Source organism: Macrobrachium rosenbergii, chromosome 33, assembly GCF_040412425.1.
Source record: "Macrobrachium rosenbergii isolate ZJJX-2024 chromosome 33, ASM4041242v1, whole genome shotgun sequence".
In the NCBI taxonomy this organism is placed as follows: Eukaryota; Metazoa; Arthropoda; class Malacostraca; order Decapoda; family Palaemonidae; genus Macrobrachium; species Macrobrachium rosenbergii.
The window spans coordinates 143,582-165,271 of record NC_089773.1 but is presented as its reverse complement, the minus strand read 5'-3'; the positions used below and the strand labels follow the sequence as shown (position 1 = coordinate 165,271).

General features: G+C 45.5%; 2 protein-coding genes across 2 annotated transcripts in view; one reads left to right on the top strand and one right to left on the bottom strand.

The window, feature by feature from the left end:
* The window catches only part of LOC136855761 (hepatoma-derived growth factor-related protein 2-like), a 203,265-nt gene extending 194,040 nt beyond the window's left edge, over positions 1 to 9,225 (bottom strand). The window contains exon 1 of the mRNA XM_067133118.1: positions 8,812 to 9,225. Coding sequence (XP_066989219.1) covers positions 8,812 to 8,889 — 78 coding nt within the window. The 5' untranslated portion in view covers positions 8,890 to 9,225. The remainder of the gene's footprint in view (positions 1 to 8,811) is intronic.
* A 731-nt stretch (positions 9,226 to 9,956) lies between these two features.
* The window catches only part of LOC136855791 (ubiquitin-conjugating enzyme E2 G1), a 55,704-nt gene continuing 43,970 nt past the window's right edge, over positions 9,957 to 21,690 (top strand). The window contains exon 1 of the mRNA XM_067133146.1: positions 9,957 to 10,115. Within this exon, the coding sequence (XP_066989247.1) occupies positions 10,070 to 10,115 (46 nt within the window). The 5' untranslated portion in view covers positions 9,957 to 10,069. The remainder of the gene's footprint in view (positions 10,116 to 21,690) is intronic.

The following is a 21,690-nucleotide window of genomic DNA, read 5'->3' as shown; positions in this document are numbered from 1 at the left end:
TTACGGCAGCGGTTTGGAAGGCAGGAGCTACCGCAACGGCCAGGAACGCCACTTCCACAGGGCAACTTCCTTCACCTTCATGCCGACATCTTCTAGAGGATGGCAAACATCATAACCTCCAGGGCATCTAGGCAGAAACACAACTGAAGCAACCCTGGGCATGACCACAATGAGAAGCAGCAGGCACGATCAGGACAGCCGATGCAGAAGCTCACGGAAGTGGTTCGAAGGCAGGAGCTACAGCAAAGGCCAGGAACATCATATGAAAGTCACCAGCAGCGACAGGAACGATCACAACGGCTGCAGCAGGAGACCAGGAAGAGCCGCCCACAGACTGTCGTCGAGTTAACAGGAGCATAACACAGGAAACAGCAAGAGCAGATGGACCAATCGATATGCCAGAGGCAGTGCCACAGCATACACGAAGGCCAGCAATGACAGTGATTGATCCACGTCGGCGGGAACAGAGTCGGAATGATCCCTATGTGGAACTATGCTATCCAACCAGGTACTGTGGTCGATCCCGAAGCAACACCGAATGAACGTCGGGACTCCTTCATGCAAGATGTCCCCTGAGATATCCAGTTCCTCGCTGGGTGAGCGGCTTCCGTTCTCAACTACCACTCTGTTGGTCGTGAGTTCGAATCTCCGAGCGGCCAGTGAAGAACAAGAGGAATTTGTTTCTGGTGATAGAAATTCATTTCTCGCTATAATGTGGTTCGGATTCCACAATACGCTGTAGGTCCCGTTGCTAGGTAACCAATTGGTTCTTAGCCACGTAAAAATAAATCTAATCCTTCGGGCCAGCCCTAGGAGAGCTGTTAACCAGCTCAGTGGTCTGGTTAAACTAAGATATACTTAACTTAAGGCAACTACTGCTGTGCCTGCGATGCTCACTGTCAACCTGAAAGAAAAAGCAGAGATGATTAGAGAGGGAGGCTCCTCTCGCTACGAGGGGAACTGCCCAACGCAGCAAGAGAAGGCCCCTAGAAGAGGTCACCCGACCGCCTGTGCCCTTCCTGCTTGCGGTCTTCGCCTGACGAGCGAGCAAAGAGGGCGAAGGAGAGAGATCCCCCACCTTGGGACATATAATGAAGAACCTACAGGGAGAGAGCAGGATGGAGGGGAGGCCACCAAGGGCGCTGTGAAAGCAGAACTTACTGACAACGCCCAGCCTAACCCCCACAACAACTCTCTAAGCGCAGGCAGCGTAAAACAACACTCAGTACAAGTAGGAAGGAAGTAGTCATGCCCTTGTACACAGAGGGCAGGACCCCAAGAAGGGAAGCGAACTCTTACATCCCGATCAATGTAGGGGAGCGAAGATATTACGTCCCAATCTAATATCTCTGATTGTACAGGGGAACGCCTTCAGTATCTAAATAAAGGGCTACTGGAAGAGAAGCATTACCACTCAGTTGCGCCCTCTAAATACCTCCTTGGCCATCAAACCCATGACACAGTGCAGGGGAACGACGGCTTATGCAAGGTTATCACAAATCGTAGGTTTGTATTAATAAATATCAAACACAATATATACACAAAAATACATTAAGATCCCATTGAGATAATAAAGAGCTTAACGACAGTCAGACAAAGAGATCCGAAACCATGTCTGCAACGTATGACGGCCGAAAGCAAACTGGAATGTTTACATCCAGGCAGGTGGGTTTTCCTGCTTACGTGGTGGTAGTTACCGCCTAACCACCTTGCTCAAGAGTTTAACAGCTGTTTCCAGCCTACGCTGAAAGTAATTCCTAATGTAAAGGACTAACAGTTTGTATATGGTGTCTGAACAATCCATAATTTGCGAGTATACCGCATTGCCTGGTGAGAAACCTATCCCTTTATCGATGGCATGAAGCTTGCTGGCTCTCTTGGCTGTAGCCAGTGCCATCAAGAATAATGTCTTCTTCATCAGATTCCGAAGTGAGGATGAATCCAAAGGTCCAAACGGCGACCCTGACAGCCAGTTGAGGACCACATCCAAGTTCCAAGCGACTCCCGAGGGTTTTGCTTGCTTACTAGTATTCAACTGTTTGATTAAATCGCTGATGTCTTGGTTTGAAGACAGCTCTACTCCTCTATGTTTGAATAATGAACTCAAAATCGCTCTGTAACCCTTCAAGGTAGATGTTATGAGTCCTTTCAATGTTCTAAGATATAACAGAAAATCTGTGATTTGGGCTACAGACATTTGAGAAGAGGAGATATCTCGCTCTCGGCACCACTTCCAGAAACCTCCCCACTTGGACTGGTAGACTGCCGAGGAAGACTGTCACCTGCACTTAGCAATAGACTCTGCAGCCTTCCTTGAAGATCCTTTCACTCTGACAAGGCCCGATAGTCTGAAGCCTGTCAGTGCGAGAATGGATAACCCTTAATGGAATCGGGAGAAGTGCGGCTGTTTGAGAAGACTTCTCTTCTGAGGAAGTAGCCTTGGGAAGTCTGTCAAAAGGCTCATCAGATCGGGGAACCACTCCTTGTGTGGCCAAAAGCGAGCGACTAAGGTCATTGACACACTGTTGTGTGCACTGAACTTTTTTAACACTTTCCTCACCACGCTGAAGGGAGAGAAGGCGTAAAGGTAGAGATTTGACCAGTCCTGCAGCATGGCATCCACTGCCCATGCTTGTGGGTCTGGAGTCGGGAACAATACAATGGAAGACAATGGTTCCTTGACGTCGCAAACAAGTCTACTGACGGCTTTCCCACAGCTTCCACAGGTCAGTGCACACCTATGGATTGAGTGTCCATTCCGTCGGTAGAACCTGTTTGCCACGACTCAATTCATCAGCGAGGACGTTCATCCTGCCCTGAATGAAGCAGGTCACTAATTGGGTCTCATTGCTCCTTGCCCATAGAAAAAAATCCTCTATCGCTTAGTAGAGCGTAAAAGAATGGGTCCCTTCCTGATTCTAGATATATGCCAGGTTAGCGTTGCAAAGTGTTGCAGTGCCAGATGAATCGCTTTAAATTCCTTTACACTGATGTGGAGGCTTCTTTCGGTAGGCGACCATGTTCCTGACACCTCCATATTGTTGAGAAGGGCTCCCCAACCCAGATCCAAAGCAACTGAGAATAACGTAAGGTCAAGGTTCGCTGGAGCCAGAGACCTTCCTGTTGTAAATCTGTCTTCCGCTAGCCACCATCGGAGGTCCTCTTTTATTTGGGAGTGATGTTGACAACGAACAAATCCGGGAAAGACTTCCTTTTCCAATTGGCCTTGAGGTAAAACTGCAGTACCCTTGTATGTAGCCTACCTAATGGAACGAACTTCTCTATGGAAGAGAGGGTTCCCAGAAGACTCAACCAAGCCTTGGCTGAGCAGGAGTGGCGAGTTACGAAGTCCTGGACTTTCCTGCGGCAATTTAGTATCCTCTGTTGGGATGGAAAAGCCCAAAAACTCAGAGAGTCTATCACTAATATCCCCAAATATAGAATAGACTGAGTCGAGACTAGCTGTGACTTCTTGAAGTTTATTAAAAGGCCTACATCTTGAGCGAGACAGAGTTTTCTGCAGGTCCTCCCTGCACTTAGATCTCGAGGGGGAGCGTAGGGGCCAATCGTCCAGGTACAGAGAGAAGTTTATCCCCATAAAACGTAGCCATTTCACTAGGGGAGTGAGTACCCAGGTAAAAACTTGCTTGTTAATGGGTTTTCTAGTTGGTCTGGAAGTTTGGAGGTTGGCTCTAGGTCGGGACTGGAAACGACCTCTAGAACCTCGAAAGGGCTGTTGCTGCAAGGGCGACAATGTTCTAGTAGCTGTGCTAGTGGTGGTTCGTGCAGAGAACTTAGTCCTTTTCGTGGACTGAATGAGGAGGTCCTGAGTCGACTACTTCTGCAGCTCCACTGAAACCCATTCCAGGGTGTCCTGCGGAACAGACTATTCTTGTCCAGGAGCTAAAGAAGCGAAGAATGTTGTGATGGGGTGACTCTCTTTGCTGTGAACGAGCACCACAAATCTTGTTTCTTGAGGACTCCTGTTGTGAAGATGGTTATTAGCTCTAGTGCTCCATCTCTTACGGCTCTACCAGTGCACCCCAGTACTTCCAGCCACTCCGACGCAAAGTTCTCTGGAGGGGACGTACAGTCTTCTATTTTCTTGGCTAGGGCCCCCACTCTCCAATCCAGAAAACCAAAGATCTCGAAGACTTTTAAGATGTCTTTAAACAGATGGTCTAATTCGAGGCTGTGAAGAGAATTCTGGCCGAATGAAGCATCTATGATACTGGAGAAGTCCCCTTGAGAGGAGGCAGAAACTCCCAAGGATGGAGCTTCCAGTTGCATAAAAGAGATACTTCTTCCTTATCAAATGAGAGGAGGCGAACAGAACACCGCCTTTCCCTCTTCTCTGCTAGCCAGGCATCCATGTGGCCAAAAGCTTTCTTTGATGATGAAGACAACACCATACGTGGCAGTCTGGCGGTACCTGGTGGTTGTCGCATCAAGTAGGCCAAACCTGCGATAAAGGGACAGCTGCAGAGAAGAACGATGGGTAACAGACCAGGAAAACCTGAGTAGTGACGAGTAATGAGAGGCAGGTTGCTCCTCTTCTGCAGGTTCCTCGACAGACAAAGCAGGTGATCCTGGGGGTTCCACGGTGTCTTGCACTACTGGAGTTGGCTTTTGAAGAAGGCTCAATACTTTATCAAGCCAAAGTTGAAGCAGTACCAACGAAGGATCTTGAGCAACAGACGGAAATTCTCTTGAGGCATCCAATACTGGAAGTTCTCCTTGTGGGGGTCATGAAGAAATTAGAAGTGGGGTGGACTTCAGAGAGGCGCCCCAGCGACTGGGCGACAGACGTTGGGCGCCCACTGCTACTGAAGCAGACAGTGACTCCTTGGAAGCGGCTGCATTCTCCGCCGACACTTGGCACCCCAAGGATGGGCGCCAGTGATCTGACGTTCCCGCTATGAGTGGTCAAACATGAGCTCTTCTAACTCGGAATCTGGGCGCCCAAGAACAGGAAAGGTGAAAACTGCATGCTCATGTGATAGGTGCTCGGACGAAGAGCGCTCTAGAGATGAAAGCTCGGACACTGAACGATCTTGTACTCTTGGCGCCGAAAATCTGGACTGGCACACACTCGTCTGGGGTCGGAACGCACTTTCGCACCTGAAAGGGGGCAAGAATCGCTCACGACTCCCAAAAATACAAGAAGGAGAGGGCTATGTTCTCTCTCTCTCTACAGCTCGCCACGCAGGCAGGGGTGAATCTGAATCCAAGGAAGCGCCCGGCCTTTTCAATGGCCTAGAAACTTTGGCAAAACGGTCACTGCATTTCTTTGAAGATAGTGCATGCACATCCACTCGAACACCTTTCCAACAGCGTTCTTCTGCAGCCTGGGACTGGCAGACAACAGGCTCGGACGAGGCGACAACTGCTCGTGGGCAGAACCCACTGACCTCCCTTGGACTGCCAGTTTGCTACCTCCCAGGTTGGCAAGGGGAGTTTAGCAGGGACCTTGGTTTAGGAGCATCGGTGGGACTAACACTTCACTCGACACTACACTATTAAATTTGTCTATCAGGACCTTCACAGATTTCCAAATCTGGGAAACAGTATTGGCAAGTAAATTAAATTTTTTATCTACCCGTGCTTCTAAGGTGGCAACGGCACTGGGTTCAGCAGAATGAGAGCTAGGTAATGGAGTGACAGGAAAGGCTGGAGGACTGGAAATGGGAGAAAAAGCTGTCACAAGCATTGAAGGGATAGGCATAACATCAATACCATCTCCTGGAGAATGACCTATACTAGCAGAAGCCTTAGCTTCGGCCCTAGCTTTAGCTTTTCTAATTCGGTCACGCTGCAATTTGTCTAAGTGAGTCTGTAAAGTCTTCCATTTGCCCTTCTCCCAGTCTTTACATTCGTCACAATTCAATTCCAGAGAACAAATCTGTTATCTACAAGTACAACAAATGGTATGCGAGTTGCATTTTGCAGAAGTGAGTCTAGTTCTGCAGCCTTTGCTGCAGTACCTAATGCTAGACAAACTTGAGTCACACATAATGGACAAAATTCCAATTAGATAAGCCACAATCGAAGAAAAAATTCCAAATTCTAGCCAAGCTAAATAGCTGCGCTACCAAAAGCAAAGAGTACTTCACCAACGACGATCTCTGACCATCTGGCGAAAACAAAACAAGAGCTGCTAATAACTGGTGTTCAGTCATTAACTGGCAGAAACAAATTGAGCTCTTTAGCTATATTGTTCCTATTCTTCCCCGATAGTGGGTGGGGCAGTATACCTACACCCAAACCAAAAAACCGCTACTGCGAATTTCTAATTTTGAGCTGCCGCGTAAAGTAGAAACCATAGCTATGTAATTATTTAGTAAGTTACTTACATAAAAAGTTGAATTAATTTCACAATGAGATGTATTTAAGTTATATTTCAACTTAAAAAACACTTCATGCAACGAAAAATAACCTTGTCCCATACAAATAAAGTATCTAGAGATTAATTTATGCTAACTAGAAGCAAGAAAAGCACTCTGAACTAAGTAAAATATGGCAAAAATAAACTTACTGCGTATTCGATTTCCAAACTAAAACATTGCTCACTACGATTGTATTTTATAATACAAAAGCAAAACTTTTTAAAAGATCCATGGAAAAGATGCATATTCATTATGTTGATGTTTGTATAATATGATATTAATAAGTGAATATAGGGTACATTATAATGTAGGCTAGGCTACCGAATATGCACACAATACAGTATACAATATACCACAGTGTAGGCTAAGCTAATTATTGTTTGTTATTCAATTTCTCTGTGTACTGAATTATTATAAGTCAATCTGCAAGAACCTCCAGAATTGGCCAATATTAATAATTACCATACCGTACTGTACAGTATATGTAAAGAGTATACTTTTATAGCGTTGGCTAGGCTACCATATATGTATAGATGATACTGAATGGCCTAGTGTAGGGTAGGCTATATTCGAGATGTGTTTTTTTCTCACAAACGATGGGTTTTTTGGAACCTAACCCCATTGTAAGTAGGATAATATTTGTACTACATTGTCTCTGATGATTAGTGTTACTTGGGGGTCTAGGGGGTGAACCTTCCACACAGGTCAGAACATGGTGCCCAAAGAGCGGTTAGAAAGGTATGGTCCAGTTAGGTCAGGATATGGCATTCTCACTCGCCCATGACTGATTTCCTGAAACCCAACATTACTGCAGTGCTAATCCCAAAATTAAACCTGGGAATAGGCTCCAGGGTAAAAAAAAAATGTCACAAACACAGGTAATCCTACAGTTTAGGGGGGTCCAAATTCAGGTAATTCTACATTGTAGAGTCCATATTCAGGTAAATCCTACACTATAGGAGTCCAAATTCAGGTAATTCTAGTGTAGGGGGTCCAAATTCAGGTAATCCTACACTGTAGGATCCACATTCAGGTAATTCTAGTAGAGGGGGTCCAAATTCAACTAATCATAAAGTTTAAGGGTAATTCTACAGATTTGGGGTCCAAATTCAGGCAATCCTACAGTGTAGGGGTCCAAATTCAAGTAATTCTACAGTGCAGGAGTCCAAATTCAGGTAATCCTACAGTGAAGGGGTCCAATGTCAGGTAATCCTACAGTGTAGGAGTCAAAATTCAGGTAATCCTATAGTGTAGGATCCAAATTCAGGTAATCCTACAGTTTATGGGTCCAAATTCAGGTAATTCTACAGTGTAGGGGTCCAAATTCAGCTAATCCTGAAGTTTAAGGGTCCAAATTCAGGTAATTCTACAGTGTATGGGTCCAAATTCAGCTAATCCTGAAGTTTAAGGGTCCAAATTCAGGTAATCCTAGTTTAGGGATCCAAATTCAGGCAATACTACAGTTTTGGGGTCCAAATTCAGGCAATCCTACAGTGTTGGGGGGTCCAAATTCAGGTAATCTTGCACTGTAGGGGTCCAAATTCAGGTAATCCCAAAGTTTAAGGGTCCATATTCAGGTAATCCTAGTTTAGGGATCCAAATTCAAGCAATTCTACAGTTTTGGATCCAAATTCAGGTAATCCCACAATGTAAAGGTCCAAATTCAAGTAATCCTACACTGTAGGGGTCCAAATTCAAGTAATCCTACACTGTAGGGGGTCCAAATTCAGGTAATCCTACACTGTAGGGATCCAAATTCAGGTAAACCTATAGTGTAGGGGTCCAAATTCAGCTAATCCTACAGTGCAGGGGTCCAAATTCAGCTAATCCTACAGTGTAGGGGTCCAAATTCAGCTAATCCTACAGTGTAGGGGTCAAAATTCAGGTAATCCTAGTGTAGGGGTACAAATTCAGGTAATCCTTCAATGTATGGGTCCAAATTCAGGTAATTCTAGTGTAGGGGGTCCAAATTCAAGTAATCCTAAATTTAAGGGTCCAAATTCTGGTAATCCTAGTTTAGGGATCCAAATTCAGGTAAGCCTATAGTTTAGGGGGTCCAAATTCAGGTAATCCTACAGTGTAGGGGGTCCAAATCCAGCTAATCCTACAGTGTAGGAGGTCCAAATTCAGCTACTCCTACATTGTAGTGGGTCCAAATTCAGCTAATCCTACAGTGCAGGGGGTCCAAATTCAGCTAATCCTACAGTGCAGGGGGTCCAAATTCAGCTAATCCTAAATTTAAGGGTCTAAATTCAGGTAATCCTAGTTTAGGGATCCAAATTCAGGCAACCCTACAGTTTTGAGGTCCAAATTCACTTTGCTCACAACGCAACAACAGATGACAACATAATGACAGACATCATACACAAAACAACACAAGGTTAAGCCTTAACCATGAAACAACAGGTCCTTTAGATTGACTTACCCTTGCCGGCCAGTGCGGATAACCTTTGACCTTGGCGAAGACGCGGTCGCCAACGGAGAACTGGTCCTTCTTGGGCATTGCGAAGGGCAACAACAACACCAAGGTCCTCAATGTACCGTCCGAGGAAAGAGAGAGAGAGAGAGAGTGAGAGAGGGAGAGACTCTCAGGGCCCCGAATGAAGGAGGAGAGGGGCCAATGGCGCCAAGGGCTACAGACCCAAATATCCCCCGAAACACGAAGTATTTCCTACTGACGAAGTGACAGCCGCGTGCACAGGTCGCGCCCTCGACTTCGCTCACTCCTACTCCTTTCAACTGTCACGAAAAATGAACTAAAACTTCGCGTTAAGATGAACACACTTCGCGGGTCTCGGTCGCCATAATAGTAAACAACAACGTCCTTTGGTGAAGTGACGCACGCGATGCGCAACGCCTTTCCGAGCACTCCGAGTTTCCATGAAATGACCAAGAAATCGTGATATATCTTTTCTAAAAATACACCATGTTTTCTCCTGTCGTGTGTACGGTTTTTTTTTTACTTTATGAATACCTAACAAGCATATTTAAATTATTATATTGTGAATTTGTACTCCTCTGAAACATGTCGATACCACTGAGAACGGAGCGTTTTTGAGAATTTTTTGGACTTTTAATTCATCAGTCTTACGTAATCGATTCTGTGATTTACAGACAGCAGTGTCGTGCTGTTGATAAATTCTGCAATGTACTGAAAATATACAAGAGTCTTTTGTTTAATATTCATGGCTTGAGGGGTCTGTATACAGCATAACACTCACCAGTGCAAGCACGCTTTCTTTTACTTCTCTGACCTGTATTTGCTCAAATCTCTTGAAAAAAACTGTATAAAAAGTTCTCAGAAATATTATTTGTAGAATTATTTACGCAGAAATGATATGTAAATAAAAGAATGAGTTGATTATTATACAGCATGACTCTCGATTTCCAGTAACATCTTTTGGAAATCGAATTCAATACGGAATACCCGCTTCTAAAGCCTTAGTCTTGCATATATTGGAATTCTATGTTGCAGATCAGCTTGCAAAGTTCTTTCTTTATTGTGAGACCCCCGAAAACGCCATAACGAAAAGCACATTATATGTATTCCATTGTATTTAATATTTTTGTGTATTGTTTTAGCGAGTGTGGTGAGTTGCGCATGCGCTGTGTGTGCTGCCAACCACAGTGAAATTACGCACACCGCCGATATTTGCTCCGGGTATTTTTGATAAATTTCCAAAATGGGAGAACCGCAGAGCGCCTTGTTACTTCGGAAACAGCTAGCAGGTAATGTGCCCGTCCTGTTGCCCCCGAAAAATAGGGCGCAGGGGAAATATAAGGCCTCCTGGGCCCGATATTTGCAGCAGGCTATGTCCTTCAAGGCAGAGAGACAGACGATGGATGGTTGCGTGAGAGGGAGAGAGAAAGAGAGTGAGAGAGAGAGAGAGGCACTAACATAAGAAACAAAGCATGGGGCTTAACTTGCTCTATTTTTCCTCAGCATAAACACCCTTTCCAGAGCTTCCGCAGTGCAGTTTCGAATATGAAGCCCTTCGAGCAATTAGGTTCCGTCGTGCCCTTTGTAATCCTCGAATGCCTTTAGCCTCGTTTTTCTTTATGTGGTCAGGGTCATGTGTGAGGTTTTTCTCTTAATTGTCCGTCCCCTCTCTTTCGTTGCTCGCTTCTTCATCTCCTCCTTGTTTCTTCTCCCGTGTGATACCTGTGCTTCAGATTGAGGCGGGGAGAAGCGGAAAGTGTGAAGTGTAACTGCAAGATCTTTGGAATTTCCCCTACAGGGCTCTTAAGGGGGTCACAGGCTAAGGGTGAGGGTGACGTAGGGGCTGTCCTTGGGTGGGGGTGTGGGGCCTTAATTAACCTTGAGAGGGATTCTTCCATAATTCATGTCTTTCATATCTGATGTTGGTGTGATGCTTCTCTTCAGTATCAAGTTACCCACCTGACTGGGCTCTCTGCAGGTTGGTAGCCTAGTGCCCTCAATGAACCTCATTCTGTGCACTGCAGTGAGATTCTCTGCAGCGTCCCTTCCGCTATAACCCTTCATGTTCCTTTTACTGTATCCGTTCTCATTCTCTTACTTTCCTCGACCCTCTCCTAACAGTTGATTTGCACCACGACTGTTGCGCCTTTCAGACGTTTTGGTGGGTGTAAAGGGCTGCACAGAGATGTCGGTTATGAATATAGAAAAGGGTATTTATAGTGCAGGACAGGTAAGAATATCGAGATATTTATCATCTGTGTTTAATGTTTCCGCGTTAATCCCCAAGGTGCTGGTATTTAACGTGGTGGAAGCTCAGCTTTGCGCCATATTCAGTACCAGCCCCTTGGGGATGAAAGCAAAATTAGTAACGATAGACGGTATATTTCCCCATAGCTCTGCAAATTTCTCAAATGATTTCCCCTGTGCTGCATTGTATATACCATTTTCTATATTCTCCATTGAAGAAATTACATTGATAGACAGTATCTTTGTGCATCCCTTTCCTTTCCATTGACCAACCTTTTTTTCACCAGCAAATTCCATTGCAGCACTGAATAAGCTCATAGGTCCCAGCACTGGCCTTTAGTGCAAATTCTTATTCTTATTCTATTCTGACTTGGCTCAGGCTAGTTGCATGTGCCACTGAAGGATGGTAGAGCAAGTTCAGTCTAGGCAAGACTGACTAACTTGAGAAGTGAAGAAGGAAGGAAGGACGAACTCAGTCTTTAGCTAGGCTTCTGGTAGCCTAGATGAGGCAGTGGCCTTAAGACTTTTGTTAATTTTAATAGCCTAGTCTAACAATGCAGTATGAATGTGAGTTTTAGAAATTTTACTTTCATTTCTCTTGGATGTGCTTGGTTAACCTATTACAGCCCCAAAGCTTTTCCTTTTGAGTGGGCATTATATTACAGTAAAATGGCTTTTGCAAGACAGTTGTATGTAACATTATACATAGTCAAATAACTGGAACAGAGTTTACTTCATTCGGCTATACAACATTGCATCTTCTCTGTTGCTTGCGTCCTCCCTTCCCACATCAAGAACTTGCACAGCTGTACATGTAAAGAGAACAACTTAAAATTGATATTGATAGAAAATATGAAAAGTTACAGATTACTCATATATAAAATTGTATAGTGCTTCTGTTGACTTTGCTTTTGAAAGGGCTGCCATTTGTTTCTCTGAAGTCCTTTGCAGCAGCAATGTGTGAAGCAAGATCATTCACGGTAAGAAGGTAATAATACTCTGTGTAGATAAAGGAGTTTATAGGAACTCTGTGAAGTTATTTTACATTCATATTAGGTAAGAAAGAATTGAGTGGTCAGCAGTGTACTCAAAATTGTGATTGTGTTGTGTGCATACATACAAGTTACACCAGCTAACGCTACGTCTGTGACCTTTTATGCATTAAATAAACCTTCAGCATCATCCATCAGTCCAGGATTATATATATATATATATATATATATATATATATATATATATATATATATATATATATATATATATATATATATATATATATATATAAATATATATAAATATGTATGTATGTATAAAATTTCAAAGTTTAAATAGTGTTTTATGGGAATTCTTATAAAACACTATTTAAACGTTACACTTTAAATATTACAGGAAAAGACATTATATTCATATTACACTATATATTACAGGAAAAGACATTCATATATATATATATATATATATATATATATATATATATATATATATATATATATATATATATATATAGTGTGTGTGTGTGTGTGTGTACATACATGCATGTACTTGCTGCACACTATGCTATACAGACTATTTATTCCAAATACATGTAAAATTATTTGCAGTTTAGTATTTATCTCTTAAAGTAAAATTAAGCTCAACATAATTTTGTTCTAAATTAATAGGACCTTCCCATATCAGAACCCACATTTAAACATTTTTTTGCTGTAATGTGTTTCAGATTTGTATACTGTACTGTATTATCAGTGAAGAAAACAAATATATTTATATATAAATCATAGTAGGGCAGTTAGAAAGCAAATGTTGGTGTATACAGAACTTTATATCTGCATGATTTTACATTTATTAAGTGGGCTTCTTGGGATGTATCAAAATTACCAAAAGAATACCCCCAAATTAGAAAATAATGGAAAACCTGTTATGTTGGGTGGGGAAATGAATAAATACATTGAATCTGAGTCACTATAGTCTTCAGTGACCTAAAACATAAACTAACTTTGTGAGGTGAATGATATTATCCTTACCCAAGTGCAGTGTGTTATTGAACCTAGGGGGAGGGAACTTTACCCCTTCCCCCATCTACGTAGGCCATAGTGATGGTGTATTATAGAAGAAAAATATGTGTACTTACATTTGTTACCTATCATTATCTACACCTCTTTCCCCAAGGGGAATTGGTATTCCGCGATCCCCTGTTATCCTAACCTTAATCAAAGGCTTTGGTTTTCTCATTATTGCTAGACAAGTTTCTTGTATTAACCCAACACTTCCAGTGGTAATGATATCAGATTCACCAGTCATATAAAAGGATATCAGGAAAACTACAGTAGTCAACCCCCAGTATTTGCGGGGGATGCATGCCACTACCCCCTGTGAATACTTAAAACCCCTCTAAAAACGCTTATAACTGCCTGTTTTGATAGTTCAAAATGCTACAAAACACTAAAAAACCATATAAAAATGGTTATATCTGAATATTTTTTTAGTTGTTCCGACACAATATACAAACCCTCGGTCCTTTACATTAGGAGATTACTTTCAGGCGTAGGCTGGAAACGGCCGTTGAACTTCAAACAAGGTGGTTAGGCAGTTAACTACTGTCCGGGAGGCGGGAGTACCGCCTGTCCGGATGTAAACATTCCAATTTGCTTTCGGCTGTTGTAGCGCTCGGACGTTGTTCTTCGCCGCTCTCTGCCTGACAGCATTTTTTCATCATTTTTGGTGGGATTTTTCTGTTTTCTCTTTTTTTGATATGGAAAAGTCATCTAAACCCTCCTATCCCCAGCGTGTGTGTCCCGGGGTAGGGGGTAAGAAGTGTAATTCTTTTCGATCTAGAGTCGATGTGGACCCACACGCACTCTGTACATCTTGCAGGGGGCGTGTGTGTTCACGCGACTCTACTTGTAGTGAGTGTTGCTTGTGGTCCTCCGAGCAATGGGGCAAGTTCGAGGGGAGGCGACGTTACTGTCGTAAGCCTACCAAGGAGTCGTCCGAGGGAAATACGCCCCGATGACTCCGTTGGTGGCGAATGTATCGGGTTCGTTTTTCCTCCCGGCGAACTTCCCTTCTCGCTCCTCTCCCTCGGTGAGGACTCCCCTCCCCTTCCTCTTACGTTTCATCGTTTGTGGAAGGGCGCGGGAGAGTTGAACCGTGACATCCTCTCGGAAGTCTCTTCCCGTTCTGGAGGGGAGTTTTTTCCTCCGGAGCAGGTAGGGGCTTCTATTTCTAACCCGACTCTTGCTTCAGGTCCCGGACTGGATAGCCAGGCGATGAATCCCAACTCTTCCTGGCTACACCTGGGCCTACCTGGCTCGGCTATGGAAGGTTTGGCTCCCCTGGCCCCCCCTCCAGTCACGACCCACACGGCAGCGACAGCCACTACGAGTACTGTCACCTTCTCGAGGTTCGTCCAGATGCCGATTTCAGTGGCATCGCATCTGGACACCCAGGTATCGGCAGCATCCATGGGCCAGCACGCTGTTCCACTGCCACCTGGCTACCTGGCTCCATTCTCGCGCGCTGGCCCCTCCTACATGGTGACGTCATCTTATCCTTACGTGACTGTTGCTGACCATGGCCTGTCTTTGGACACGGTTCCTCGTCTGACTCTCCAGCCCGGCCCTTCGTCTGCCTCAATCCCCATCCCAGCGACCTTGGCGCGGCCCAACCTGAATCTGCACGCGGGAGGGGCGGCGCCTGCATCCCTGGCCCCGCCCACCTCGGTTCCTGACCGACGCGCCTCTCTCTACCCAGGCAATGGATGGTCCGAGCTCCGCCGTCTCTGCCCGGGTTGCACCTTCTGCTGCTGCAGCCCCTCCTGCTGTTCCTGCTGTTCCTGAATCGGCGACCTTGCATTCCTGGCTTGGGGATTTGACTGCTTTCCTGAAGCAGATGGTGAAGAAGAAGAAGAGGTCTAGGAAGGTGTCATCATCGTCTTCGTCTTCATCTTCGTCGTCTGCTGCTTCTTCCTCTTCTCCTTCCGAGGCTTCGCGGCCAAAGAAGTAGTCTGTCTCTCCCCCCCCTAAGAAACCTCGCACCGAGATTTCTAAGGGTCTGCCTCCTTCCACAAGGAAGGCAGTGGGATCTCTCGTAGGCTCTTCCCGATCCTCGGATCAGGAACTGCTGCCCAGCCTCGGGCCAGGGGCACCGGGGAGCCAGGCGTGCAGACCAAGGTCGGCACTCTCCCGCTGCGCCTAAGAAACCTCCTGCTTCTAAGGCCAGCGAGACCGCGTCGGACACTCGTTCGCGAGTTGCTCCGAGTACCCGGGTCCCCAAGGAGACTCGGGTACCCCAGTCTGTTACGGTGGACACTTCTCGCCGTACGGACCAGGGCGTGGGACGAGAGAAAGAGCCGGGCATGCAGGTGCTCCGCCTCTTCCTGCTGGCACTCCTCCAGTGCCAGGTCAGGTTCGGGACAATGCTTCAGCCCGGGGAATGCAAGGAGAGACAGGGAAGAAGTCCCCTACTCAGTCTTCCCGAGAGGCTCCGGCCTCGAAGAAGTCTGGGGCGCGCCCAGAGGACAGCGCAAGCTCACGCCAGCCAGCCGCGTGTTTGACTCCTCCCAGTCCCTGGCCATGCCCACGCGGCCAGCCTGGCCTGGGGGGCCTCGGGTTTGTATAGTTAGGAAAAATACAATTTACTTTTAAAAATTATTTTTATCACAAAAAGTGCATTTAGTCTCGAAAATATGAAAACAGTAATTTGTGAATATTTCTCTGGTGAAAATACAATAATTTGTGAATATTTCTCTGTGAAAGACACCACGAGTAGGTGAATTATCTGCAAATAATGTGTGCAGTCGACCCCCGGTATTTGCCGGGGATGCGTACCGCTACCCCCCGCAAATAGCTAAAATCCAAAAATACTTAAAACCCCTCTAAAAAATGCTTATAACTGCCTACTTTCATAGTTCAAAACAACAAAAAAAAAGACTCCAAAAATGCTTATACGGGAATATTTCAATGGTTTTATCACTAAAAGTGCATTTAGTCTCAAAAATATGAAAATACAGTAATTTGTGAATATTTCTCTATGAAAAATACTGCGAATAGGCGAATTTTCCACTATTAATGTGTACATATGTTCCATAGAGAGATCCACGAATTGTGATCCTGTGAATCCGGGGCAACTATATATGTTCCATAGAAAATCCGTGAATAGGTGGGTCCACGAATCCAGAACCGCAAGTAGGGGGGCGTTGACTGTATTATAAATTTGAAATTCCCTCTGTCCCAGTTGTAACAATTTTAAGAACCTTTACACCACTAAATATAACTTGTTCCGACCCGATATACAAACCGTTGGTCCTTCACATTAGGAATTACTTTCATCGTAGGCTGGAAACGGCTGTTAAACTCTTGAGCAAGGTGGTTAGGCAGTAACTATCGCCAGGTAGAGGGGAATACCCGCCGGCATTCCGCCTGCCTAGATGTAAACATTCCAGTTTGCTTTCAGCCGTCATGCATCGCAAACGTGGTTTCGGATCTCTGTCTGACTGTCGTTAAGGGGAGCCCACGCTTCGATGTTTTATGAATATTTTTTAAATTTAAAAAAACGGTAAAATGGCCGTAATTTATGAGCAACACCTTCGTTATCAAGTAACCAAAGCATTTTTTCAAAATATTAAAGTTGATGGGGTTTTGGGCCTCCGCCACCCACACCGTGAGGTAGGGCTGATGTTTGTCTCCTAATGACGTTTGTCATTTTTTCCTTTATTCGCCTAATTTATTAATTATTTTGATTTTTATATCACCTTATCTCCTATGTCTGGCAACAACAATGGCTTTTGCTTGGTATAAGAGAGAGTGCCGAGACAAAGCAGAGTCAGTTGCCCCCAAACGCTGACAGCGGGTGGTGGGCAATTTTTTACTCTGAGCAATTTTTCGCTATTTGCGTTGTTTATTGCCGTTTTTTTTACATCCAGTAACTCTAAATACAATCTATACACTTTCACCTTCACAAATACGCTCGCAGTTCTGAATAAAGGATGATGAAAAGGGAGTATATGATGACAAGTTTATTATATCTAGATCTCGGTTAGATAAAATAGTGTCTGGTATTAGATGCAAGGTAGGAAATTGCAGGGGTAAAGTTCAGGTCGAAGTCTCTGCCAATAGATGGGATACGGATATTTTAATGAAGTGTCAATCATGTAGGTTTACAGTTAGTGCCCCAGCAAAGCGAATTAGCACTGGAAAATCTCAGCACCATCAATTGAGTGAGATAAATATTGAGGAAACTGAACACAACTTTGGCTATGAGAAATTCGACTTACTAACACATCTGTTTGGCACAAGTGAAAGTATAGAAGTTGTTCTTCATTCGAGAGACAAAAAGGCTTGAAAATCAAACTCCAAAGACCAAAAAGACCAAACAAGTGAAAAAAAAAAAAGACTGAAAATGAGTCAAGAATATCAGCCTGGTAGCTACTAAACTTTTAGTTTCTTAGTTTCAAACCAGGCAACAATGAGTCAGGTGGTACTTGATGATACCCTCGCCTCGAGCGAATAATACCCCTTTTTATAAAGGGGAGGGGGTGAACTGGAGCCAGAAATCAACCAAAATAATGCTCTAAGATAAGTTTTTTCCATGAGTGCCAAAAAAAAACACTTAACCTTTACGGTCATTTTTCTCAGTTTTCACTTTTTTGCACTTCAAACGCTAACAACTTTTTTATTTTTAGGCCAGTTTTAAAGGTAATTATACCATTGGAAAGAGGAAAGAAAGTTGAATATTTTGGTGGGGCTAGATTTGTTCATAGGTTGAAGAGGAACCCATAATAATCAAATTATACAAATTTTTGGGGAAAATCCCCTCTCGCCCCTATCCAAAAAAAAGGGAAAAATAAAAAAACTCTTCCCATGATTTTTTTTTCCTACTATGATATACTTTCTGTGTATGAAGCCGCATTGCAATCGCTCTAAAAATGAAGGAGAAACATTTTTTATTTTTTTAATTTTGTTTTATTTTTTAATAAAATCCAAAATAATCATCCGATCACTCTCAAATTTTTTCTGGAACATGACCTTATATAGGCCTATATGTATAACATAAACATTTCATAAAAATCGGAGCATTATTTCTATATAAGCGTGCGCTCCCCTTAAGCTCTTTATTATCCTGGTAGACTCTTTCTGTATTTTTGTGTATATATTGCGTGTTTGATATTTATTAATACAAACCAACGATTTGTGATAACCTTGCATAAGCCGTTGTTCCGTGCACTGTATCTTGGGTTTGACGGCCAAGGGCGTATTTTGAGAAGTGTAACCGAGTGGTCATGCTTCTCTTCTGGTAGCCCTTTATTTAGATACTGAAGGTGTTCCCCTGTACGTTTTGAGATGTTAGATTGGGACACATCTTCGCTCCCCTACATTGATCTGGATGTAAGAATTCGCTTCCCAACCAGTGTGTTCAAGGGGCATGACTACTTGCTTCCTACTTGTGCCGAGTGTTGTTTTCACCACCTGCGCTTAGAGTTGCAGTTGGGGGAGAGGTTGCGGGCGTCATCGGTATACGCTCCGCTTCCACGACGCCCATGGTAGCCTCCCCTCTATCCTTCTCTCTCCCTGTAGATTCTTCCTTGTCTCTCCTTCGCCCTCTTCGCTCACACTTCGGGCGAAGAGTGCGAGGAGGGGGTGCGGCAGTCAGGTGACCTCTTCTTGGGGCCTCCTCTCCCTGTGTGGGACAGTTCCCCTCGTAGCAAGAGGAGTCTCCCTCTACTAATCATCTTTGCTTTTTCTTTCATGTTGACCATGAGCACTGCAGACACAGCAGTAGTTGGCTGGATATCTCAGGGGATATCTTGCATGATGGAGTCCCGATGTTTATTCATTGTTGCTTCGCGACCGACCACAGTACCTTGTTGGAATGACAGTTCCACGTCGGGATCGTTCTGATTGTTCCCGCCGATGTGGATCAATTGCTAGCATTGCTGGCCTTCATGTATGCCGTGGCACTGCCTCTGGCATATATGTGGTCCATCTGCTCCTGCTGTTTCCTGTGTTATGCTTCTGTTACCTCGATGACAGTCTCTGGGTGGCTCTTCTTGGTCTCCTGCCGCAGCCGCCCTGGTCGTTTCTGTCGCTGCTGGTGACTTTCATGTGACGTTCCTGGCCGTTGCTGTAGCTCCTGCCTTCCGAACCTTTTCCGCAGCTCCTGCATCGGCTGTCCTGATCGTGCCTGTTGCTTCTCCTGGTGGTTGTGCCTTGGGCTGCTTCTGTTGTGGTCCTGCCTAGCTGCTCTGGAGGTTACGATGTCCGCCATCCTGTAGAAGTTGTTGGAATGGAGGTGAAGGAAGTCACCCGGTGGAAGCAACATTCCTGGCCGTTGCAGTAGCTCCTGCCTTCCGAACCGCTGCCATAGCTCCTGCATCGGCTGTCCTGATCGTGCCTGCTGCTTCTCCTGTTGGTGGTGTCCTGGGCCACTTCCATTGTGTTCCTGCCTAGCTGCCCTGGAGGTTACTATGGTTCATGTCCACCAGCCTGTAGAAGATGTCGGAGTGAAGGTGAAGGAAGTAGCCGCTGTCTTCAACTTATCTTTGATTTCGTCTTCTGCTGCCTCTTTCCTTCCTCTCCCGAGGTCCAAGGGTGGTCCCAGAATCTGGACAGACCTCCGTCGGCCGAGGGAGAGGAAGGCTGCTTCTTTACCCTTGATGCCCTTGGACGTCTAGGGACTGCCCCTTCCGAGGAGGCAGTGGGTCTCTCGTTGGCTCTTCCCAACCTGTGGGTTAAGAAACTGATTTGCATACCCCAGGGTTTTGTGTTTCGGGAGCCGCGGGCGTGCAGAACTCGGTTTACGATCCCGTTCCTGGTCCTAGAGGTTCCACCTCCAAGACAGGGGCTGCTTCAGGTGCTCATTTGCGAGCCGCTCCGAGTGCTTGAGATTCTATGGAATATCGATAATCCCAATCTGGTCTGGAGAGTACTCTCCCCGGCCCAGCTCGGGAGCAGTGCGAGAGAAAGGGCTGAGGCACCCAGGTGTCTCAGCTCTTCCTGCCAGCATCAGAAGCGCTTACAGAGTGCTTACTAGTGCTCGGTCAGGTTCCTGGTCTGGTGTCTCGATCCGATCAGTTCGAACACCAGAAGCAGTAGGGAAGAAATTCCCTTCAGGAGTCCTGCAGGACTTCTAAGGGACCGACTCCAATTCGCATTCTCCTGTGGGGTCTGGCGTTTCGAGGGCCGCGAGAGTGCACCCTCGAGAGGCCGCACCCTTGTTGCAAGGTGAAGTCTGCGTCTAAGACTGGTTCCGTGCCTGGCTCTTTTCGATTTCTTAGGAAACTGAAAGCAGCCACTCCTGATTTTTGGGAGTCTCGTGGGTTGCTTGAATTCTATGAATCACGAGCACTCTCCTGACGAGAGACAGTGCCGAGACACCCAGGTGTCTCAGTATTGCCCGCCAACTGTTTCGGTTGCTTGGCCGGGTTTCATCCTTGTGTCTCGAACCTTAGGGTTCGAGGATGCAGGATAGCAGACACAGAATTCCCCTTTGAACCTCCTTCTCGAAGGGCCTCGGCCTCAAAGGAGTTTAGAGTTCGGGAACTAGCGCTATTTCACAACAGACGAGTTCCACCCTGTCCAGTTCCCATTGTGTTCGCGCAATCAGCTTGGCTCGGCCCCACTGGGTTTTTCTTAGTCAGGTTCTCGGCTCTGTTCGAGTGAACTTTCTGCATTTCCCAGGAAAGCACTTTGCCACAGCACAAGCGCTCTTCTTCCCCTGTGTGGCAGTAATCTCCTTCGGTTGATTATCACTCACAGTCGGCCTCTCCTGTTGGTCTTACTGGCAGGACAGGTAGGGGTACTCTTTCTCCTCACCTGTTCTCTTTTCCTCTCAGTTGTTCCAAGAGGCGCAAGACGGACAGAGAGAGCCCTGACGAACTTATCTTCGGAGTTCAGCTGCCTGGCGTGCTTTGGGTGTCAGTCCCCCAATTCTCTTGTAGTACAACCAGGTAGCTGAGGAGGGTTTCATGGGATCTGTCAAGGTCTCCCTCCAAGGGGAGAGGCACAGGAGTTTCACGCTTCGGAAACAGCGAGGGTCTTCCTCTTCAAGTTGTGATTGCCCTTATTTTTTCCGAGAATTTCGCGCCGATGAGCCGGCGCGAGGATTCCCGGCATGGGGCCGTGGCTCCCCCAGTGAATAATCTTCATCACTCACAGCACTTGCAGTTCCCGAGGGGCCGAGAGTGTCAGGGACCTTCGCGGTCCTTGCTTCTGAGAGCATTCTCGACCAGATGAATTCTTTTCTTCGGAGAAGGAGTTTATTCAGGTCGATACACCAAGCCTCTCCCCTGCCTCGACAGAATATGAATTCGTCTTGCCTCAGAGTGTCTTGTCAACTGCAGTTCTGTGGGCAATTCTGATGCTAAGAAGAAGGACTTTGTCCCAATTCGGATCTCCGGTTTCCTAAGTCCCAAGTTGGCTCGACCCTTAGGAACAAACCTTTACTTGGTTCTGCCTTTCTCTTGCAGAGATTTGCCAGATACCTCGATAATCAAGGTTCATACCAGGGCACTGCCTTGTCTCTTTGGACAATGGCCAAGACCTTGGGGTCTTAGTCATCCCGACTTGACCTCAAGTTCAAGCCAGCCCCCCTCAACTCCTAGAAGTCCCAGGCTTCAGAAGA